Raw genomic sequence first — 21,698 nt, 5'->3', positions numbered from 1 at the left:
GTAGGTTATACTGCAGGAAGCAGCCAGCTCCCTTCCCTAAGCAGGGGAGTCTGGCCCTTGCATTTGGCTGCTGCCTTAGCTGGTCCTTGATTGTAAGTTCCTTTAGTGTAAATCACCAGGATCCTTTCCTACGATAAAAACCATGCTCCATAGCCCCAAACTTCCCTCTCCCCTGCTGTTCTCTCTCACCACACCATTAATCCACTTAGCTGTGCTTATCTACTAGTCAGCCTAAAAGCAGGAGACACAATAGGCCTCACATTTCCATTTATTTCCCTTTAGTGAGGTGGGTATGAATTGCCATCTTACACACTATATACAGAAGATGGGAGTTTGTGCTTGGCTAGTTCACAATGGAACAGTCTGTTCTAGTCCCAGGCAGCAGTTGCTCCGGCCTCTTTCAGGCAGACAGGAGGGGTATTTGTTTCAGTTGCAGCTCAAACAGCTATTGAGCCTGGTTCTTTGGCTTCAGAATGTCACTAAAAAACAATAAGAGGCAAAGGTAAAAAGAATTGAATGGTCTTTAGGAAAGCTAGCTACACAGACTAAGAACTACTTCTATTTCATTCTGCCCAACCTCACACTGGTTAATCACTAAAATTCCCATTTTGTAAAGAGGCAAAGCCTAAGGCAGGGACAAGTGAAGTTTAAAACTGCTTGGCTTCAGTTGCAGGAGGATCCTTCGTGTCCACGCAGCCCCTAAATTCTGCTTCTACCAGTGCCCCCTAAGCCCCTGCCCTTCCTTCTCCTGCCTTACATCCAATCCCTAAAGGCAGAAGCTGCTCAGTAAGGACAAACAAGTACAATCTTACAAAAACATTGGCATGATGACATTTATTGAAACCTTGGAAAAAGGTTTCAAGAAGTCTGCACTTCATCAAAATCTTATAACTTCCCTTCCTCACCTTCCACTTCAACCCCCCCCCCCCCCTTGAGAGCTACAAACCTGTCACCTTCCTACCCAACTCACCTGTGCCAGGTTCGGGTTAGATTTTTTGATCTGTTGCAGGATGGACTGAACAGCCGCTGAGGTTGTACCCTGGCCCCCAATATCTGGTGTGTGAGTCTGGAGAGGAAAAAGAAAGAAAAAAGGTGTATTAAGCCACCTTCACTCACAACCGCCCCTTCACAGTCTTCAGATTAGTTAACTAGCAGTCTGTCTTCAAACTTTTGGGAGCCAAGAACCCCCTTCAGCCCAAACATGCATTTTGGGACCTTCATTTTTTTACTGTTTAATTTAGCTGTAAACACTGTTGCAAGCCACTAGAACATTTGGTTATCTGCACTGCAATTTATCCCTTTGTCCCAGCAAAACACTGGAAACTGCAGTTCCCAAAGGGATGGGAGAGCTAGAGATATCGCCAAGTTAAAAACTATTTCCCATGGCATCCACAAATGAAAATGCCAAATAGGCAACAGTAGTGAAGATGCGCTACCTACTCAAAGTGTAAGGACAGTTACCAAGGGAGACCCACATGCAGACACATACATACATGCTGTGGTTGTGCACATATGATGGCGCACTCTTGGAAACCTGTGGCTCTTGACCAATTGAAGGGATAGACTATTCCGCCCAACCCTCTTTCCACAATGCCACCAACTTGATACTTCTGCTCCCCCACTGTACCAACTGACACAGACTTCATATACTTCTCACTACAAGTCCCTGCGTTGCTATACAAGTCATGGTCATGTTCTCTGATCCAACTGCACCCCCAGTAGGGCACATGGACTAGTACCTGCTCAGCTGTCTTTCTCATGCCTTAGGGATCTTTAGAGACTCATGGGCCCAATGGCTGCATCCTTCACACTTGCTCTAGGAATCATTTAGACCCACACCCTAAAAGCCTGACTTGGATTGGCAAGTCACATTTTGGATGCCCTCCAAAACAAACAAGAAATCAATCTGAGATATTTGACAATGGTTTTTAAGTCCTCTGCTGGTATGTACAGACCCAAGAAGAACACCCGGTGACCTTAGAGCCCATATCCCCAATTCTCTTGATAGGCCATTGGCCTGGGAAGGGAAAAAACAACTCACTTCTTCTTCGTCCATAGAGGCCAGAACTGCCTTGCGGATAATTGATGCATGGTTGTGCAGTCTGCAATGAACAACAGAGTGAAGCGATGAGAAACAGCAGCACAAATGCAGTCTCTCTTCCCCCACCCTCCCCTATTATGATGGAAGAATCTGCCATTGAGACAAACATTTCATTTTTGTCTCTCACTTTCCCCAAGATGATCAGGTAAGTGTTCATTAGCTCCCACATTTTAGATACATCTCTCCACCTAGTATCACCCAATAATTTAGTGGCTGAGTAGATATTTGAACTTGGGAATGCCTAGAGCAGGTGAAGAGAATCTTTGTTCCCCCCAGATGTTGCTGAACTACAACTCCCATCAGCCATAGCAAGCACTGTCAGGGGTGATGACGGCAACATCTGGAGGGCCAAAGGTTCTACAAACCCATCCTAGAGGCTAACCCACTATGCCACGTTGGCTCTCATAGTTGGGAAATGGGGAAACAGTTGCGGCAGTTGTATTTAGGCAGTGGCGGCGGCTGAGACAGGGGAAAAGGGGTATGCGCACGTACTTGAGGTGGTCCAGCATCATGCAGCTGGCAAGCAGCATGGCTGTGGGGTTGGCAATGTTCTTGCCAGCAATGCTCTTGCCAGTATTGCGCGTGGCCTGAAGAGGGAGAAAAGAGAGATAAGGCATTAAGAGAGCAGGCTATATTGTCTGAGGGAGCATGAGGGTTTCCAAAATGAAAGAAACCAACATAGAATAATGGAGAGGCAAAGATACAAGTGGCCTGTTTTTTTGCTGGTGTGTTCTGCTCTCTTCCATCTCCCTCAGTTTTCTTCCAGGCGATGCTTATTGGAGAGATCCTGGTGCTCAGGCCCATCTGGAAGCCAGAGCCTCTGCCTTAGGAGCCCTTTCTCACTCAGTCAAGTAGCATTCCTGCGCTCGGTGCTTCTTAATCACAACCCCACTTTACCGGAGCCCGACATCTACCACCCTCTCAAAAACTCACCGTTTCAAAAACTGCATAATCACGCCCATAATTGGCACCTGGCACCAGACCCGGGCCCCCAACCAGTCCAGCACAGACATTGTTGACAATGTTGCCGTAGAGGTTAGGCATAACCATGACATCAAACTGCTGTGGACGGGACACCAACTAGGAAAATGAGAGACAGCAGTGAGTGTAAAGGTGAGAGTAGTGATTCATGTCCCCTCCTCTCCCCACCCATCCCAGCCACAACAGAACAGAGATGTAGTTTCAGGTCTGCCTGGAAGCTTTCATAAAAGCACTCCTAATTTAAACAATTTCTCTGAATGATCTGCAAAAGTCACATATTCTAAACAGAATGTTACATTATTAGCCAACTTGTTTTCCCTCCAAAGTAAATCCTGAGAAATGTCCTCCATTTCCTTTATAACAATTGCTTTGACTATTACAAAACTTGACATTTCCAGTTCTCGTGATTCTATTTTAAAAAAACAAGCAAAACAAAAAACCCCAAAGTTATGCTTGTGGGCACAAAATGCTGGGACTGACTCCTGTGAATGTTTAATCCATGTGAATGGATTAAGGTGGTAATCTGAAAGGGACTTATGGTGGGAATCCCTGAACAGCACTGCCAAAGAGAATGAAGAACACAAAGATTTGAGCTGTCTACAAAGAAGACTTGGGTGTCCTGTGTTTGAAATGGCAGCTAGACATAAAACTAGAACATCATCCAAGTACCTGCATAGTAGTGTTGTCGACAATCATGCTCTCAAATGTGATGTTTGGGAAGCCAGCTGCCACCTCTTTGCAACACTGCAGGAAAAGGCCGTCACCCAGCTTCCTAATATGGGAGAAAAAGGGGGGAAATTTCAGCCAGAGCTGCAGCAAAGGCACCACAAACTGTAGAGGCAGCAAAAGTTTGTGGTATTCCTGAACAAGAGCAGAAAGGTCTCTGATGCTAGCGTACAGTCAGGCCTGTACAGCCTACCTCTTCCACACGGAACAGAAACCTGATCCCTGACTTGGCAGCCTAGGAATAAAATTTCACGGCACAATGGACTGATTTGCAGGGTGCATAAATAAGAATTGAGGCATCTCCTACTGGGCACAAGTTGTGGCACACTTTACACCACTGAGCCAGAAAAAAACCCCCACCCCCCCAGCTACACCCATTCCTGCTCCCACACACGTACGCTGAAGAAAGGCCTACATGTTCCCTAACGTACATGATGTTTGCCTTGTGGACGGCGGTCACCTTCTTGCGCCCAGCTTCATGCGCCAGCTTGAAGGCGTATTCTGCGATGCGCAGCGACTTGGTCTTTGTGATGATCTTCAGGCTCTCCACTACACCAGAGACGCTCTGGAGGGGGCAGGGGCAGAACAGGCAAAATCAAAACTCCTAGTTTCTACCTCTAGCTCAGTTGGGACTGGGTGGGAACTGATGTCCTACTTGGAAAGATTACTGCAATCCTTGGAGGGCTTGCCAGTTTTAGGAAACCAACTCTCTGCTTGTGGTTTTCCCCTATGAAATGTCATAGAAGGCCATCTATTTAACTGAGCAAGAGCTGCAAGCTTCGCCTGTTTTTTTCACACCCATACGAGACAAAGCAAATGTCTGTGAATGAGTGAGTGAGTGAGTGAATATGCTAGTATGGAGGAGCTTTTACAGAGCCAGTCCCTGTGACTGAAAAAAGCCACTTGCCAACATCTTGGGTTTTGTCAGGAGGAACCATTTGGAAGTAATCACAGGAAGAAATCCCTGGAATGGAAGGATGAGAGCCAGACTGAACCCCTGGACTGTCAGTTGCTGGCCACCATCATACAATCTTTGACACCTCACTAAAAGGTCACTTGCCACTATCCCATCACCACTCAATCCTGATCATGATATGCCACAAGCAGAGAGTATTCTTTAGAAGGAAAGGGAAGGAAAGGAAAGGAAAGGAAAGGAAAGGGAAAAAGCCCACCTGGAGAAGAAATAGCACTGCCCCAATGCAAATAGGGCTGAGGAGGGAGGGGGATTTGGGGAGAAATAAAGAGGGCAAAAGTGGTTGCCTCTGCTAATTAGCACCTCATGCTCCAGGCTGCTGTATTCTCCCTCTGTGTTCTCTCGGACTATGAGTATGTCGATGTCATGGTGCCTGGTTGCCACTCCTCGAAGGCTCTTGCAGTGAATCACATTAGCAAACAGATCCAGATTTGTGCTGTGGAATCAGAGAGGGAAAGGAAAAGGTCACACGGCACAGATTCTACTCAGAATAACAACTGTTGTGATTCTGTGTACTTCAGAAAGCAGAATTGTTCCTTTTGCCCCAGATCCACCTTCTCCCTAATTTCGCCAATTGCCTTAACAAGAGTATCGTGTTGCTAGGAGAGATGAACCTCGTATGCTATGGATGATGACCAACCCACATCATTGGAAATGAGATTCTGTGGCACACCTGGTTGGGAGCAGGAGGGCTGATGGGTCTGGCTGTGATGCAGGGTCACACCCAACCAGCAAGAATGCTGTCGCTTGCTTTTCCAATGTGCTCCCAGCTCAGCAGACCAGAAGAAAACCACACCGAGGAACAGAGGGCAGAGCTGCATATAATGTGTTGGTAGCATACTAGAGTAACACGTCAGTCCTGTGACTTGTGGCATCACTATGGTAAGCAATACAGAAATTAAGACTACTGGCCTCATTTACATACTTTCTTCCACTTCCACTATTTTTTTTAAGCCTCTAGACAGGGGTAGAAAATGGAAATGAATGGTTGTATATGGACTAAACCACACTCCCAACTCTTAGGCTCTGCTTGGCAACTGGGCTAAGCCTCTCTCTCAACTCACCGCATTATGTTGTTCCGGGACTTGTGAGAAGGTGGTAAGTTATGGTTCGTCTCGATATTTCCTATAAAGCCAGGAAAAGAGAACCAGTTAATAAGAGGATCCACTTCCTGGCCTTAGTAAACATAACACACCAATAGGGGCAATCTGAAAATTGCAGCTATATAAATTGTCCTCTTTCCTGATGGGTTAGAAACAAACGTGGATAAAATATCAAGCCTGGGAAATCTGGATTCAGATTCCACAGCAGTCAGACATGTACTGAGAGGCTGTTAGTTTCAGTTCCTCCATCCACAAAATGGGAATAAGCAGCACCAGTTTTCCAGAGCTATCACAAGGATGCAATATTAGATATAGGTTTAAATGCAGCAGAGTATTGGACTGTGACCTAAGAGACCAGGGTTCAACTCCTCACTCCGCAATGAAGCTCACTGGGTAACCTTGGGCCAGTCACCATCTCTTAGCCTAACCTACCTCACAGGGTTGTTGTGAGGATGAAATGGGGAGGAGGAGAACCATGCACACCATCTTGAGCTCCTTGGAAGACAGAGATGGTATATAAATGTAATAAAAAAATAAGCATCTTCAAATACTGTTAAGGCAAAACCTAGAATAGGCTCGTTTTGGACTGAAGAGGGAAGAAGGGAAGAAGGAAAGGGGACCAGATGAATCCAAAATGTGGCTTTGGAAAATAAATGGATACTGGCCTTTACTAAGCCCATGCAGCCCAGTATAACAAACCTGCCCTTTCCAACCACCCCCTGAAAAGATACACAGGACACCCCTTTCTCCTCCTTTCGACTTCACTTTATGCAGAACATGGCACAATTCTGCACCCTGTGAAAAGCAAAGGATCACCTTTGAGGGCCACACGGTTGCGCCGGATGGCCATGAGAGCATTCTGCATGTCCTCTTCAGATCCCTCTGAGCTGACCAAAACTTCCTCAAAGTCCACAGGCACAGTGGCATGCCTGGAGTAGAGAGAAGAGAACGGTGGGGCAGTCAAGGTGAATTCCAGCCATGGCTTTGAGAGGCAAAAAGGTCAGTGCACACAAGCAGGCCTTCTGGGTCTTATGCACAGATCTGGAGAGGCACACAGAGAGGAAATTTGTACCTGAACACCTCCTTGACATGAAGCATAAGCTCCGGCCCAATACCATCTCCAGGAATCATTGTCACAGTATGGCGTCCCCCATATTTGGCTGGGGGAGGCTGTGGAGAAAGAGGTGCAGGTTTAGGCAGTTTAGAACAAAATCTTGCAAATTGTAATCTTTTCGGCTAGGCCACACCCCTGCCCAGGAATCTTAGGAGGCCTTTGTTCTCAGGAACTACACACCCCTGCCGTGTTCATCTAGGTCAATGCCTTTCAGACAAGTCTCCAAAGAACCCTTTCCACACTGACATGCAGAGTCTGCCATGAAATGCCCCCACCCACACTGCAGAGGGTTCTGGGGCATTTTCTAAGTCACCCACTCAGTTTGCATGGAGTGTTTGGTCAGGCCTACTGGGCTTCACTGTCACCCCTTGCTAACTAGGGGGAGCATCCTAGAACATGCTCAGCATTTCCCTATGCCTATACAAAGCATGGAAGGCAAACAAGCTGGTTCACCCTTATGGATCTTCCTACCCTATGAGGAACCCCTGACAAGCTTCTGATGATCAGGAGAGCTTAAAAACAACAAGGGTATAGATTCTTTGTTCAAAGTGAAGAATGAAACCCCAAGAGTCCTAGATCCCAGCCAGGTAACACCGGCTGCTCTATTCTAACCAGCAGACCACCCCATTCTCACCTCATTCTATTAGCTTGCTACACTACATTCAACCAGCACTAAGGATGGTCATGATATTCTCAATTGCCTTGAATTTTAGCCACTCTAACCTTTGGTTTCCAGTGGTAAATATAGACACTAGTATTCCCAACTCTAGCTTATCAAACCCCATTCAGGAGACAGTGTTTCCAAAACCAAAGGTTTAAGCCCACTATTTCCAACTTGGGAGAGGAGGTTAAAGAACAACTTAGGACTCATGGTCCATATATTCTAGCTCAGTAGTGTCAGTCTTAGCAACCACCCTTTGCCAGTCATCCAGCTTGGGACATTTGCAGCCTGGTGAATACTTGATAATTGGAATAGGAGACTTAAACCCATTGGCTGCAACTCCAAGTTTAAAACTGAAATGGTAGGAAAACTACTTACAATAGTCTGTTGCTGTAACCAGTGTATCAGGAACAGATATTGGGAAGATGGGAAAGGAAGAAAAAAGAACAGGAGTTTCACAGGCAGCAGTGTAAAAAAAAATTTTTTTGTTAACCAAACATTTGCCAAGATCCTTCATCTAGCATTTTAACCAGCAGAGTGCTTTACAATCTCTTAGGTCCTTAGAGCCATTATAGTACTGTGATTTACAGAGTGTGACTTCCTCTGTGTGCTGCAGTAGTCAAAGATTTCTTTCATTTTTAAACAAATATGACCAGGATTCTAACCCTCACGGACACCAGCTTCAGTGAACAGGGAAGCCAGAGTGTATTAAGGACTACAAGACCAAACTTCCAAGGGTCCAGAAAGTATATCTGGTGCCTCTGAAATGTTATCCACAGATCTTTTATATTTTTCCATGTATTTTGGAAAGTTAGTTGCTTGCTATGCATTTGGATACCTCTTTAAGATATCATAACCAAATTTTGCACAACAGTTCCTGAATCAAGGAGCAGGTTTTCATCTATGTTGGGATAAAATTGGATGCCATTTTGAATCAAGATAATGGACTGAACCTTTGAAAACTGCACTGATTTTAACCATTGATTTTAAAAGGTACAAGGCTGTTAGTACCTTGTAATTTCCCTACACAGTTAATAAGTCAGAATTATCACTCCAATTGAACAGAGAGAAGACATGGAAAAGGCACGTCAATATGGCAGAGCCCATTAGAACATCTTCCTCCAAGAGGAGAAACTGTCCTAGACTGCCACATTCTGTTTGGATACCAGATGTGATCCCAACTCCTCAGGTGCCCAATCAGTACAGAGAATAGAAACAGATGTCACATCAGGACCATTTACATTCCACATCTGTCCATAGACAGCTGTCAGTGAATTTGTGAGGGAAATAACAGAAGACAAGAGTGCCTCCCCTAACATCTCTCTGTGACAAAGGATGGCAAGCACAAGCAATACAAACCGAGGCCACATTCCTGCGACTGCCATCTGTTAGAGCCTGCACCTGTGAGGGAGAGAGAAAAACAGTATAGGCTAAGGAAGGTGATTTGGGGAATCCAGAAATAAAGGATTCTTACAAGACAGGAATGAAACACTAGGTGTTCTGCCTGACTCTGTGAAATTCCAGGTTTGAGCAAGATCTTTCACTTATTCTCCTTTGCCAGAAGCTAGAGCTGGATATTTGCTCTGTCAAAGTGTTCTTGATCAACTGTCCCATCAAATATGATCAAGTATTTACTGCTAATGAAGGGTTCAAATCCACATTCAGCCATGACGCTCCCTGAGTGACTGTGGGCCAGCCTCTCACCCTCTCACAGGGCTGCTGTTCTGAGGATAAATGGGGAGCAACAGGAAAAGTGTGAATCACCTTGAGCTCCCTGGATGAAAGGTGGGAGATAAATGCAATTAATAAATAAGTCTGTATGAAAGCAATGGGTGGCAGTTATTCCAGACTCATTACTACAGAGGTTACTAATCACCATCATCATCATCATCTCGTGCAAACGGGGCTGTTTCCTTTCCTTTAATTTCCTTGGTTGTGCTTTTAGCCCTTTAATTCTTCTCTCCTAGTCTCATATCTATTGCCCAATCAAAATTGTCTGCTACGCAACGAGTCCCAAAGGAAGCGCCCAATAAAAAACCTTTCCATAAGAGGCCAGCCAATGCGAAAGCATCATTCTCCTTTTGTCCCACCCACCGTCTGTCTCCTTAACCAATCGGAAACATGGCAACGGTTGCCCCAGCCCGCCCACCCACTCCCCTGAGAGGAAACCAAGAAGCGGCGCCGGTTTCTCTTCACCTCCGGACAAGGTCATTTTCCACAACCGAGTCGAAACCGTCGTCTTACCGAGCGGGACGCCAACAAGGCTGGCCTCCACAGCTGCCTGCCAGTGTACAAAACTGCCGAAGCCGCCATCCTTGAATCTTCTGAGGGGGGCGAATTAAGAGGAGTCTTAACCAGATACCGCGAGACCTGTGACGAAATCCCGTAAGAACCCGCGTCTTCCCGCACAAGCGGCGGGAGGAGCGCATGCGCAGTAAAGTTGCTCTAGCCTGACTCTTCCGACAGAGCTTGAGATCCTTTTAATTCCCGGTGGATATTCTCCGGGATTCCTAGCATTCTCATTCGTACTTTGCAACCATAAATAACTCACAGCTGCCATTTTATAAGTTATTTGCCCAGCAGGTCGTAATGTCCAAAGGAAGCAGGGCTCACAGTAGGCGCCAAACGAATAGAAATTCGTTTAATTATTCTGCTCTTCGTTTAGTGTTGCTTTTGCTTATTTATGATTTCAACTGAATGCAACGAGAGCTGCAATGCATCCTTAGTAAGAGTAGAACTGTGCAAGCAAGGACGTCTTAATAAAATTGCTCCTCGTTTCGGGGTTGAAGACTATACGGAACGCCAGCAAGTTAAATGATACATACTGGACTTCAATGTGAATTAAGTCTTTGATTTGTTTTTCTGTAAACTTTCGACAAAATTGCTTATTACAGCAACGTTAATAAAACAACTATTACTCTGTTTCCCAAGTTGATTTTTGAAGAATTCATTGAACTGGTTTACCTCATTATTATGGTACTGTAAAATAATATGTTTAGCATTTTACACCCCCGGTGACCCATTTTTTTGTTACTCATGTACAGTACATGTTTTATTATTTATGTGTACAATGATAACATAAATAGTATACAGTAGATAAAGATATATAGATGTATAAAAAGAACAACTATGTTACTGTATTTCGAAGTGCCAAGTAAGAGCGGAGGTCGACAGAGGCTTTGCAGCGCCTTCCCATGAATAAAGACCTTGAAAACCTAACTCAAAAGCCATCGGCAATTCCACGCGTTATATGGTTCAAAATACTGAGGGTATTATAACGATCAGCACTGACATGAGGGTGGTTGTTGTTTTTAAGAGCTCCCATCTAAAAAAATTCGGCAGCAAATGTATGTTCAATTGCACGGGCACCTCCTTCGCCCTTCTATCCCTCAGTTAAAGGCTTAAACGTCCACTCAAATGAAGTCAGAATCAACCCGGAAGCTAATGTGTCGCGGCGACCTTCCGGATACGTTAAGCTTCCGCTGCTTCCGGTCCAGACGAGGGCCAACCTCTGTGTCCGCGGCCGTCCTAGAGCGGCGGCGTTGATAAGCAGCGCGCAGGCGCGCTCCCGGCTCTCTTTCCGCTCGGCGAGGTGAGTACGCGGGTGAGGCGGCAGCGGCGCGGCTTGGGCCTGAGAGCGAGAAGCAGGCCCCGCGCTCGGCCCGCTTCCCTTTGCGGCCCCGGACTGACTCTCTCTCTCTCTCTCTTTGCCTCTCAGACCTGCAGCCATGGGCCGCCGACCCGCGCGCTGGTGAGTTGGGCCGCCCGGAGGACGGGCAAGGCCGGCAGGAGGCCGCGTGGCCGCTCCGTCAGGGGGAGGACGCGGCGAGGCGGCTCTGCCAGGAACGGGAGTGGAGAAGCCGAAAGGGGTCTCTCCTGGCAGCCGCATCTCCCGCTTTCCTCTTCTGGCGGGGGCCGCCATCGGGGAGGACGAGGGTGGCCGACCGAAACGGGCCCCGCCTTGGGGGCTCTGGGCTTTCACGGCTTGCTTGTGGCCCGTGGATCCTTCTGCGTTGCCGCCTGTGGTGGTTCTTAGCAGCAAGGTTGCTTTCGTGGGATGGCTATTAGACCCCAAGCACGCACCCCGTACACACCCACACACACCCGTGAGTTTAGCATAAAAAGATGAGATTTCTGACACATTTGAGCAAGGGCTGCCTGCCTCATTTTGCATCCTGCCTCCTAGCAGTGGCCAGCTGCATGCATGTATCAAAAACCCTTAAGCGGGACATGAAGGCTGAAGCCTCCCCGTGTTCTTTGTCCCTAATATCCATAATGTTAGGGGTTTGGGTGGTAGTCACTTCTAGTTGTACTTAGAGTACAAGCCCACTGAAGCAAGCAGGTATAACTAACAGGTCCACTAATTTCAGTGGATGCACTCTTGAGTAGGATGTAGTTGAGTACAGTATGATGCTAATATGTGTGGGAGTCTTCAGAGTGCTTCATATAAATGTTCTTTTATTTTATTCTTACAACACTAAGCATTAGATACTAAGCTTAGAGAGTTGAGACTGAGAGTTGCCTAAGACCACCTAATGGCCTGGTTCAGAATTTCATTCAAGGCCTCATAAACTTTTATGAAACCAGGCACTAACATTGGGGCTGAGCGTTCCCCCATTTCGCCATTCTGTCACACACCACCCCAGCAGGCCAGCATAAATCCAGATTTCCTGGTTGTGTCTTCATACAAGCCAAGATCTTTGCATAGAAACTGATGAGGAGATATACTTCTCACATGTGCCCATTCCAAGCTTCAAAAGCCATGGTTTGTTGAGCCGAAAATGATTGTCCAAACCATGGTGTAACTTTGAGGTAAACATTTCTGCAGAAATTACTATTGATCTTGGGACGGGAGCCAGATCTGTCAGCCAAATGTAAATTCCAGTTTAACACCTTGCTTTCGATAGGGAAAGTAGAAGTTATTGGGTTCACAGAACTTCCCTTACTGTTAAGAAACACTACTAGTATGAAAATAAAAGCCAATAAATACAGATAAATGTCTACATGCTATTTATTAATTATATGAGACATATTTTAATTTAGCACTTGCTTGGTAGCCATAGGCAGCAAGAAATTGAATGTGGCAAGTGAGCAGACTAGCAACATGGAAGAAGGATTCTGTTCCTTATGTTGGCCCAGCATAGACATGCAATGAGCTGCTGAAGGAAGGTTGGAGCTCTTCATCCTTCCACTGCTAAACTCCATGAGGCTAGTAAATTGGTTTAAAAGGCTAGTATCTGGGACTGCGTCTTGGACCAGTTTCTATCCCACCAACCCCCAATCAGATGTGAACGGCCAAAGGCAAGGGTTGATGGGAACTGTAGTTCAACAACCTATGCAAGGCTATAGGTTCCCTATTTCTGGTTTAACATATTCAGCAATTGTGACTTTAATTTCAAAAAATTGTTTCTGACTACCTTATCTGTCTCTTTCTTCTAGTTATCGATACTGCAAGAACAAGCCCTACCCCAAGTCCCGTTTCTGTAGAGGTGTTCCTGGTAAGTTAATATATTTATTTTTGCCTGATGAACTGTTAAATTGAACTTCATGCATTCAGATAGGAATGTAGAATTTAATCCAACAGAGCATAGCCTGATGAGACTTAATTGCCTGGTCAGAGTGGATTGCACCTAATTTGGCCTGTTAGGAAATCCGAGTTTTAGTGAACTGGCTGATAATATTACTTTCTGTTCTCCAGATCCCAAGATCAGGATTTTTGACCTGGGCAGGAAGAAGGCCAAGGTTGATGAGTTCCCACTCTGTGGGCACATGGTGTCAGATGAATATGAGCAGCTTTCATCAGAAGGTACAGAGCACCAACAGACCACTCAAACCACTCATTTTGCTGTGCTTCAGCGGTCTGTCCCATTCACCCTGTCTCTCTTTCTGCAGCTCTAGAGGCCGCCCGTATCTGTGCCAACAAATACATGGTGAAAAGTTGTGGTAAGGATGGATTTCACATCCGTGTGCGCCTGCACCCCTTCCATGTCATCCGCATCAACAAGATGTTGTCGTGTGCTGGAGCTGATAGGTGAGGAATGGGTAGAGACCCAGTTCTGGTGTTAAAATTGACCTTGCAGTCAATTAAGCCGACCAGCCCCTGCTGTCATCGGGGGGTGGTGTGCACTGACTGCGCACAGTAACTCCCTTGGTTGTGTACGTGCTCTGTTCCTTGTACAGTGCACCTTAAGGGACCCTGGGAACACTTGAGTCCTGGTGAGGTGCATGACTGGCTGAAGCTCTTGGCATCTACATTTGCCAAGAGGGCTTGACTGGTGGTGGGTGTAGCAGCATGGTATAGTCCTTGAGGATAACACCCTAAGATTTAGTTTTTTGTTTCTTATTAGACTCCAGACAGGAATGCGTGGAGCCTTTGGTAAGCCTCAGGGCACTGTGGCCCGTGTGCATATTGGCCAGGTCATCATGTCCATCCGTACCAAGGTGCAGAACAAGGAACATGTCATTGAAGCACTGCGCAGAGCCAAGTTCAAGTTCCCTGGCCGCCAGAAGGTAATGTGTGTGTTGGTGAGGGAAGACTACTGTCAGTCCAGAAGTATACAGGCGTTGCACCACTAAAGATAGGGTGCAAAACGAGATAAATCTCTCAAGTATAGCTAGTGAGATCATAAGTTTTAGTTTGCTGTTCTTACAACCTTTTGCCGAGAATGAACTTTGTCATATGACTTTCATCTACAGTGACTGACTGTAAGTTGGTATGGAGGGACAGGCCAGTTGACCTGTGGTGTTGCATCTCAGCTCAACAAAGACAGGCTGATACTCAGTAGTAGATGCATAATAGCTGGGAAGTCTGAGGCAAGCTTCTGATGTCTTCTCTCTCACCTAGATCCACATTTCCAAGAAATGGGGCTTCACCAAATTCAATGCTGATGAATTTGAGGACATGGTGGCTGAGAAGCGCCTTATCCCTGATGGCTGTGGAGTGAAATACATCCCCAACAGAGGCCCTCTGGACAAGTGGCGTGCATTGCATGCAGCATAAGTGCTTGGTGTTTATCCACAAGCTGCTTTCCTCAATTCTTGAAGGAAGATGAATGGAAATAAAAAATGTCTATTGAGCTGCTGTATTTACTGTTACGTTAATGTTACTGTGAGTTTGATATAACATCAAACATACTTTCACCCGCTTTTGGAAACAAGTGAACATAGTAATGAATTTGAATATCAGTAAACCTTTGTCAGTGTCACACAAGACCATTCTCACAGTAGTGAATCCCTCAAGCATTCCTAAGGATGGGGCAAAAAAACCTGCAAGACTTCCAGGGCAAAGTAAACAGGAAAAGGTTGCCCTGTAATTCAGAGCAGATTGGGAAGGGGGCCATTTCAGTGTGCATTATAGATGTATGGCTTACTGAAGCAGTATCCTGCTTCATCAGGGTTGGTTGGTTCAACTGAAACAAAAATAGGATTAACTAGGATAAACAATGTTGGGAGTTTCTGGGGGTAAAGGATGGGATATAGATGACAACTGAATGAAAGAAATGAAGTGCTATTTTCATAAGATACTTTTTAAAAAATGTAGTTTCTAAGGAAGCTGAATGCTGCGCCTAATGCCTACAACCCATGTAGGATATTTAAATTCACCCAGCCCAAAGCTTAGGTGGTGAATTTTGTGGCAACACCTGGATACGCCTGCGTGAAGGCTTGCAAGTCCTAGCTGCAGCATAGATGGGGCTCTTCTGCCACCTTGATTTTCATGCGGGGGGGGGGGAGTTTATGTGCATTAGACTGCTTTTACTGTATGGGGATTCCACTGCTGCCCTAGACGGATCTTGCTGAATGGAATAGTCAGAGAAGTTAGTTTCTTTTTGCCCTGCCATTGCCAGAAGGATGGTTGACGGTTTAGAGCTCTCGCTGGGCTTTCGGAGCAAGCCGAAGATTCACCTCTACAGGATAGTGGTCGCTGACTGCTAGGGCCTGTAGGAATGAAATGGTGTGGATTATTCAGGTCTTTACATCACATTCAAACTAGCAGCCAGTTAAGAAAGGAGCCCAATTACACCCACCTCTTCCTCCGATAGTCCAAGTGCTTGTGTGAAGTTGAAAGGCTTGGCAGATCTGGGTACAATGGCGCCAAGCAGCTCTTCTCCATGGACTATAATCCTAGCATGGGAGGACAGAGTACAAAAGTGGAGTGTGATGGGTCTCTGCTCTGCCCCCAACAAAAAAAGCATGGTCAGTTTACGTGAGACAAAGCAGGAGTCTAGTGTGCCAGGTTAGCTCTTAAGTTCTTGGCCTGGCTATGGTACAGATCAGGAGTAGTCTCTGCCTCTAGCGTTGTCTGCTCTCCAGCTCAACAGACCAGAAGCAAAACCACACCAAAAAAGGGCATATGGTATACACTGTAAGTGACACAATCTCCTCAGGGCTTACTTTCTGTCTGGCATGCTTGCTTGAAAGGCTGGCAAATACTGGATTGTTTTGGGGAGTAAGAGGAAGCATGTTGAGAATGGGTGAGTGGAGCTGAAAAGTGTCCTCTGGTACCTGTCATAGGCACAGCAGGTCCGGTGGCTGACTGTGGTGTCCTCTCCATCACCAATGAGCCAGTGGAAAGCAAGGTGATTGCGCAGGCGGATCCCAGCCCAAGCACTTGCTGGGATGTAGGCACCAGCAGCATTCAGATCTCCCAGCAGCATCACATTCTATTCAGATCACAAGGAAAGGGTTGTATGTGAGCAGCATCTCCACTAGAGGAGGTGGCATGAGACTGAAAGCTAGTTGCTGGGAATCAGGAGAAGGAGAATGTCCTATTACATATCTGGTCAGCCACTGTGAGAACAGGGTGCTGGACTAGATTGGTCTTCTGATCCAGCAGGGCTTTTATGTTCTTAGTGACTTGCTGAGTTTACAACTTCTGCCCCCATAATATACCTCAGTTTTCCACCGTTGCATCAGTTCTGTGCACACTCCAAACAGCAGATCAAGCTCTTGGGCAGCTTCCCGAGGACTGGTGTGGTGTAAAAGTAGCACAAAATCTAGGATAGCTGTGGGGTGGAAGACAGCAGTTCAGATGATGGGAGAGGTTTCACTACTGATCTCCCTACTCTTTCCTCTTAGTGGCTGTTTTTACACACACATGTACAGTTAACAAGAGCTAGCTCCTTTACCTCAGCTTCTCAATACATTCAATTTCCTCTGTTTCCTCATCTACCCTAAGCACCAATGAACCATCCAACTAGGGCTATACAGTGGTACCTCGGGTTACATATGCTTCAGGTTACATACACTTCAGGTTACAGACTCCACTAACCCAGAAATAGTACCTCGGGTTAAGAACTTTGCTTCAGGATGAGAACAGAAATTGCACGGCGGCGGCGGCAGGAAACCCTATTAGCTAAAGTGGTGCTTCAGGTTAAGAACAATTTCAGGTTAAGAACGGACCATAAGAAATGCCAGGCTTTCAGTCCTAAAACCAAGGTAATCTTCCATAACTGCCTCGGAGATAACAGCTCCTGGATCACCAGGAATCTGTGGACAAGTATCCAGAACAATTGAGACCTCTGTGTGGAGAAACTGGGTGTTACCTGTGTATGGAGAGTGAAAGCGAGCGGCAAAGGGCCCCCGGGCAAATGCCTTGTAATCTCTGGCATCCTCATCCCCAAACTGGCACCAATCAGTAACTGACACAACATCCATTCTGTCAAGGACAAAAAAGTAGGCATCAGAGGGAAGATGCATCCAAGGAGCCTTCATTCCTCAAAAGGTTAAGTATGCATAATTTCTCTCTCGACGGTTGAATATGAGGGTGAACTTGGATCTGGGAGATTTGGGTCTGTGTGCCTTTGAGTGAGTTCTTATCCAAGTAAACCTGTGTCTAGTTTTGTTCCAATATAGAGCCTACAAGTGGAAGCTCTCATGACTGAATGTTCCTCTATCCTTTTAAAAAAAAATATATAGATGTCAGCACCCTGATACTCCCTTTCACCCCGATTTGCAATCTGTCTTTGTGAAAGGGTCATTATTATGATTAAATCAGGTAAGCCTCTGTCAGCAGGCCAAAGTCTCAGCCCAAACACAGGTTGATATCCTCAGGAGATCCAGGCCTTGGTTCCCCAACTACAAACCAGAGCTGTGAGGCCCAACACTAGTGAGCAGGTGTGGAGTAGTGGATGGACACTTAAGTCCAGCTTTATATGTGGCAAATCCAGACTGAAATCGCTGCTCAGCCAAAACAAAGTTCACTGGAAAATTATTGTCTCATACCCCCATTTGCCCAAATACATTTTTCTGAGGCTAAAAAATAGTTCTGGAGGAAGGGTGGGATTATAGGGGTAACAAATATGGAAATGCATATTGTTAAAATGTATTATAATTGATGGGCAATTAAAATACCAGAATTGGCCCTACCGTTAGGCAGTGAGGTGGCTGCCTCAGCTGGTAGATGTCGTAGCTAAGTGGGTGGGCAGGAGGGGAACAGCAGTGCAAGGAAGTTGTTGTTGTTGTTGTTGTTGTTATACCTCACCCAACCATTCTGGACAGCTTCTAGCACATATTGTATGTTCAGTACTGTGGATCCATTTCTGTGGAACCCACAGCTGAGATCAGATAGCCCCCCCCCCCTTGAAGTTTTGACATCTAGTGAAAATGTTCTCTTCTTTCTTTAAAAACCAGCAGGCATTTTAGCTACGTTTTCTGATTTTTTTGATTTAGTTTTCTGATTTACTGTATTCACTGTATCTTTTTAGCCTTACTACCTAGTGACTTGATGGGACGTGGGTGGCGCTGTGGGTTAAAGCCTCAGCGCCTAGGACTTGCCGATCGAAAGGTCGGCGGTTCAAATCCCCACGGCGGGGTGCGCTCCCGTCGCTCGGTCCCAGCGCCTGCCAACCTAGCAGTTCGAAAGCACTCTCGGGTGCGAGTAGATAAATAGGGACCGCTTACCAGCGGGAAGGTAAACGGCGTTCCGTGTGCTGCGCTGGCTCGCCAGATGCAGCTTGTCACGCTGGCCACGTGACCCGGAAGCGTCTGCGGACAGCGCTGGCTCCCGGCCTATAGAGTGAGATGAGTGCACAACCCTAGAGTCTGGCAAGACTGGCCCGTACGGGCAGGGGTACCTTTACCTTTACCTTTACCTAGTGACTTGGGTGTTTATTACTGAAATAAGTAATAAATAAATTCTCACACTGCTCAGCTTTGGTGCTTGAAATGGAGGAAGGCAGGTATCATTTTGTCCTTCACCGTGGGTAACAAAATGGCCACCCCGTAAAACACTATCCTGGGAGAGGGGGAGTTATATACATGCATATATAGGCCAGAGTTGGATTTTGGTTCCTGGGGCTCTGATTTAGTCATGTTCCCAGCTCCCCCAGACATTACCGATAAACAAAGACATTCTGCTCCTTGTAGCTGCCTCGCCCCAGCCTCTTGCTCTCCAGGCGGCTGTAGTGGTGAGAGGGATCATACCTGCCAGAGATAAAGAGTTCAAGATGCCACTTTGCCTAATAACAGAATGGGGTGGTGCAGGATCCTCAGATGAAGAATGGAGCAATGGGGGGCGGGGAAGCCTTGTTAGAATGCTCCCCCACAATAAAAAAAGAAATCTCCATGTGAATAAAAATAAACTAACTGTGCGATCTCCCCACACACCTATTTTGACTAGGTCTATGATTAGCAGCCTCTGCTGGTACTACCTGTTCAGCTCCCGCAGCAACGTCTGAATAGCTGCACCCCTGGAGTCTCGCACCTCTTGGATGGCAGAAATATCACAGCGAGAGAGGATCTGGCAGTGGGAGAAGAGTGGGTGGTCAGGGCAATGAGGTGCTCTGGGCATTGTCACTGTCACACATGTTTCCCCCTTTCCCTTGGTTCTGGTCGCTTCCGCATTGCCACTGTTCTGCAGAACTTCATAGTGGATTAGAGTGCTTCGTTGCCCGCTTTTTAAAAACAACAGTAACCAGTTTGTGGTGCAGGAAGTGATGGGGAAATCCATTGACGTCTTGGATGAATTAATTAGTAACAGAAAGGAATGTAGGCACCAGGCCCCCTCCACTTGTGAGTAGAGTGGGGCAGCAGCCCTTCCACCTCTGCCCTGGTGGAGAAGCAGCATCAACATCTGCCAGATCTCACAAGATCTCGCCAAACTCTTAAGTAAACAGATTGGAAAGAATGATCAAAGGTAAACAGATGCAGCATTTGTTCATATCACTGCCTTAGCATGCGGTGACTGGGGACGTTGACATGGTGGGGATGGACAAGGCCCTGGGAACCAAGACTTAGGTGGAAGGGTTGTGGGAGTTGGGTATGTTTAGACTGGAAAAGAGGAGACCATGATAGCCGACTCCAAAGGGATGTCACATAGAAGATGGAGCAAACTTGTTTTCTTCTGCTGTGGAGGATAGAACCCAAAGTGATGGCTTCAAGTTATAAGAAAGGAGATTCTGACTAAACATCAACAATAACTTTCTGACAGTAAGAGCTGTTTGTCAGTGGAATGGACCTCCATAAGCAGGTGGTGAATTCTCCTTCCTTGGAGGTTTTTAAGCAGATTTCTGCATTGCAGGGGGTTGGACTAAATGACCCTCAGGATCCCTTCCAACTCTACAATTCTGTCTCTTAAGATTCCATGCAAAGGTTTTCAGGTCTTGCCTAGAGATGAATTAGGAATTGCTTAAGCACTCCAGTCAGTGTGAAGCTGACCAATGTGTGGTTTCTACACATTGCATTGACATTAAAAAAAAATCAAGTGGGCCAGTGTTTGTCAAAAGCACACATCCCTTTGCTTAAAAACAAGGGGTGGCTGTATGACTTGTATTAAACAGATGCCTTCTACCAAGCCAGACACTGAACCATCTTGCTTAGTATCTGCATTGACTGGTAGCAGCTTTCCAGCTTTCAGACAACAGTCTTTACTTAGTGATGCCAAGATTTGAACATGGGACCTTTTGCATGCAAAGCAGATGCTGTATCACTGAGCTTGAGCCCTATAGTTATGAGATACATGCTCCTAAAATTCCTAAGTTTGCAATTAAACCCATATTTAATACAGGCTAGAGCAGGCCTTTGAACTTAGCTGTTTGTCAGACTGCCTCAGCTGAAAGACCTCCTGCTCAGAATTCATTTTTGTTACATGGTCTTAAATCTCCCAGCTTGTGGAGTAGCTGGTATATTTTTCTCCCTGCTATTTGCTTATGGCCATCTGCTATGGATGCTTTAGCTGAGATTCCTGCATTGCAGAGGGTTGGACTAGACTACCCTTCAGGTCCATTATAATTATATGATTCTATTTGCTTATCATTGTAGCAGGAATACATTTGCAGCCTGTCACCCACAGTGTTTTTACCTCTGCCATAACCGCAGCTGCCCCCAGATCTCTAGGGTTAGGAATACAGTTCATGGTTTCTGAGCAGGGCTGAGAGCAAGAATTGCTCATTAAAGTAATGAAGCACTGTTATCACCATTGCCCTTGGTCCAAATCAATCACAAACTCACCTGGACAAGAGCTCCCATGACCCTCCGGTTTGCTGCCTTGGCTCTCCCAAAACTGCGTATGTTGAAAGCACAGATTTTGAAGGCTCCTGCCACAACCTGAACACCCAGAAAGATGAGCAGAAGGGTGAAGCTCTGTCCCATAGCCCTGGTGTTCCTTGATGTATGTATTGAGCTGATGCTGGAGGGTGATGATAGCCCAGAGGACTGTATTGCTGCATCAGCATCCAGGCAGGGGAGGGAAAAGGCCTTTGTACTGACTGTTGCGTTGGACATATGACAACCTAGCAGAGAAAGTGCTGGGCCACACCAGCATGATTACTTGCTGAGAGAGAAGGGCATCCCAGAAGTCAGGTTCCCACTTTCTCCTCCCTACTCCTCACTTGCTGCCACTGTCCTTCCAGAACCAGCAACCATTCAGAATAAGCTGAACAGTATATGCAGCCTCAGGGATTGTCCATAAATGATCCCTTTGTCCATATACACATCTCTCTCCCCGTCTCTCTGTGTCATGGGTTGGTTGGACACAGAGGAATGGTGGAAGGTACCAGCTAGGAAACCCCCAAGGAACCAAAGCTCAGAGCCTAGGGCTTGGT

At 46.3% G+C, this 21,698-nt stretch overlaps 3 protein-coding genes across 6 annotated transcripts; 1 reads left to right on the top strand and 2 right to left on the bottom strand.

The window, feature by feature from the left end:
• Positions 1-250: 250 nt before the first annotated feature.
• Positions 251-11,083, bottom strand: IDH3G (isocitrate dehydrogenase (NAD(+)) 3 non-catalytic subunit gamma). The gene is made up of 14 exons (XM_083420927.1): positions 9,904-11,083; positions 9,019-9,060; positions 8,038-8,049; positions 6,957-7,054; positions 6,701-6,813; positions 5,846-5,906; positions 5,085-5,217; positions 4,240-4,373; positions 3,752-3,854; positions 3,035-3,181; positions 2,594-2,688; positions 2,042-2,102; positions 971-1,066; positions 251-479 (listed from the first exon to the last, which is right to left on the bottom strand). Exons 1-14 carry the CDS (start codon positions 9,970-9,972, stop codon positions 477-479), a joined length of 1,167 nt encoding a protein of 388 aa, XP_083277053.1. The 5' UTR covers positions 9,973-11,083; the 3' UTR covers positions 251-476.
• Positions 11,084-11,189: 106 nt separating this feature from the next.
• Positions 11,190-14,735, top strand: RPL10 (ribosomal protein L10). The gene is made up of 6 exons (XM_083420757.1): positions 11,190-11,410; positions 13,099-13,157; positions 13,358-13,465; positions 13,552-13,690; positions 14,007-14,169; positions 14,504-14,735. The coding sequence occupies exons 1-6, from the start codon at positions 11,388-11,390 to the stop codon at positions 14,657-14,659; spliced, it is 648 nt and encodes a 215-aa protein (XP_083276883.1). The 5' UTR covers positions 11,190-11,387; the 3' UTR covers positions 14,660-14,735.
• Positions 14,146-21,698, bottom strand: LOC310667673 (deoxyribonuclease-1-like; the record flags this gene model as incomplete). 4 transcript variants are annotated; one of them, XM_083420506.1, is made up of 8 exons in its annotated part: positions 21,106-21,698; positions 19,308-19,396; positions 18,994-19,080; positions 17,202-17,314; positions 16,549-16,661; positions 16,162-16,319; positions 15,684-15,780; positions 14,146-15,594 (listed from the first exon to the last, which is right to left on the bottom strand). In XM_083420506.1, exons 1-8 carry the CDS (start codon positions 21,376-21,378, stop codon positions 15,520-15,522), a joined length of 1,005 nt encoding a protein of 334 aa, XP_083276632.1. In that variant the 5' UTR covers positions 21,379-21,698. The 4 variants fall into 4 exon arrangements, with proteins under 4 accessions (XP_083276632.1, XP_083276630.1, XP_083276633.1 ...); XM_083420504.1 differs by lacking the exon at positions 21,106-21,698 and having other exon boundaries at positions 19,308-19,851; XM_083420507.1 differs by lacking the exons at positions 18,994-19,080; positions 21,106-21,698 and having other exon boundaries at positions 19,308-19,850.

This window comes from Podarcis tiliguerta (genome assembly GCF_965153285.1).
Source record: "Podarcis tiliguerta genome assembly, chromosome: 17".
NCBI lineage: Eukaryota > Metazoa > Chordata > Lepidosauria > Squamata > Lacertidae > Podarcis > Podarcis tiliguerta.
The sequence above is the reverse complement of the archived record's forward strand: the minus strand, read 5'-3'. Positions and strand labels throughout refer to the sequence as shown.

What these genes read in the sequence shown, in the direction of transcription:
- IDH3G (XM_083420927.1), bottom strand. Translation starts at nt 9,972, where the DNA reads ATGGCGGCTTCGGCAGTTTTGTACACTGGCAGGCAGCTGTGGAGGCCA. An exon ending in ATGATGCTGGACCACCTCAA is followed by an intron (nt 2,103 to 2,593) that starts GTACGTGCGCAT and finishes TGTTCATTGCAG; the next exon opens with ACTGCACAACCATGCATCAA. An exon ending in CCTCTATGGACGAAGAAGAA is followed by an intron (nt 1,067 to 2,041) that starts GTGAGTTGTTTT and finishes TTTCCTCTCCAG; the next exon opens with ACTCACACACCAGATATTGG.
- RPL10 (XM_083420757.1), top strand. Translation starts at nt 11,388, where the DNA reads ATGGGCCGCCGACCCGCGCGCTG. An exon ending in TCGTGTGCTGGAGCTGATAG is followed by an intron (nt 13,691 to 14,006) that starts GTGAGGAATGGG and finishes GTTTCTTATTAG; the next exon opens with ACTCCAGACAGGAATGCGTG. An exon ending in AGTTCCCTGGCCGCCAGAAG is followed by an intron (nt 14,170 to 14,503) that starts GTAATGTGTGTG and finishes TCTCTCACCTAG; the next exon opens with ATCCACATTTCCAAGAAATG.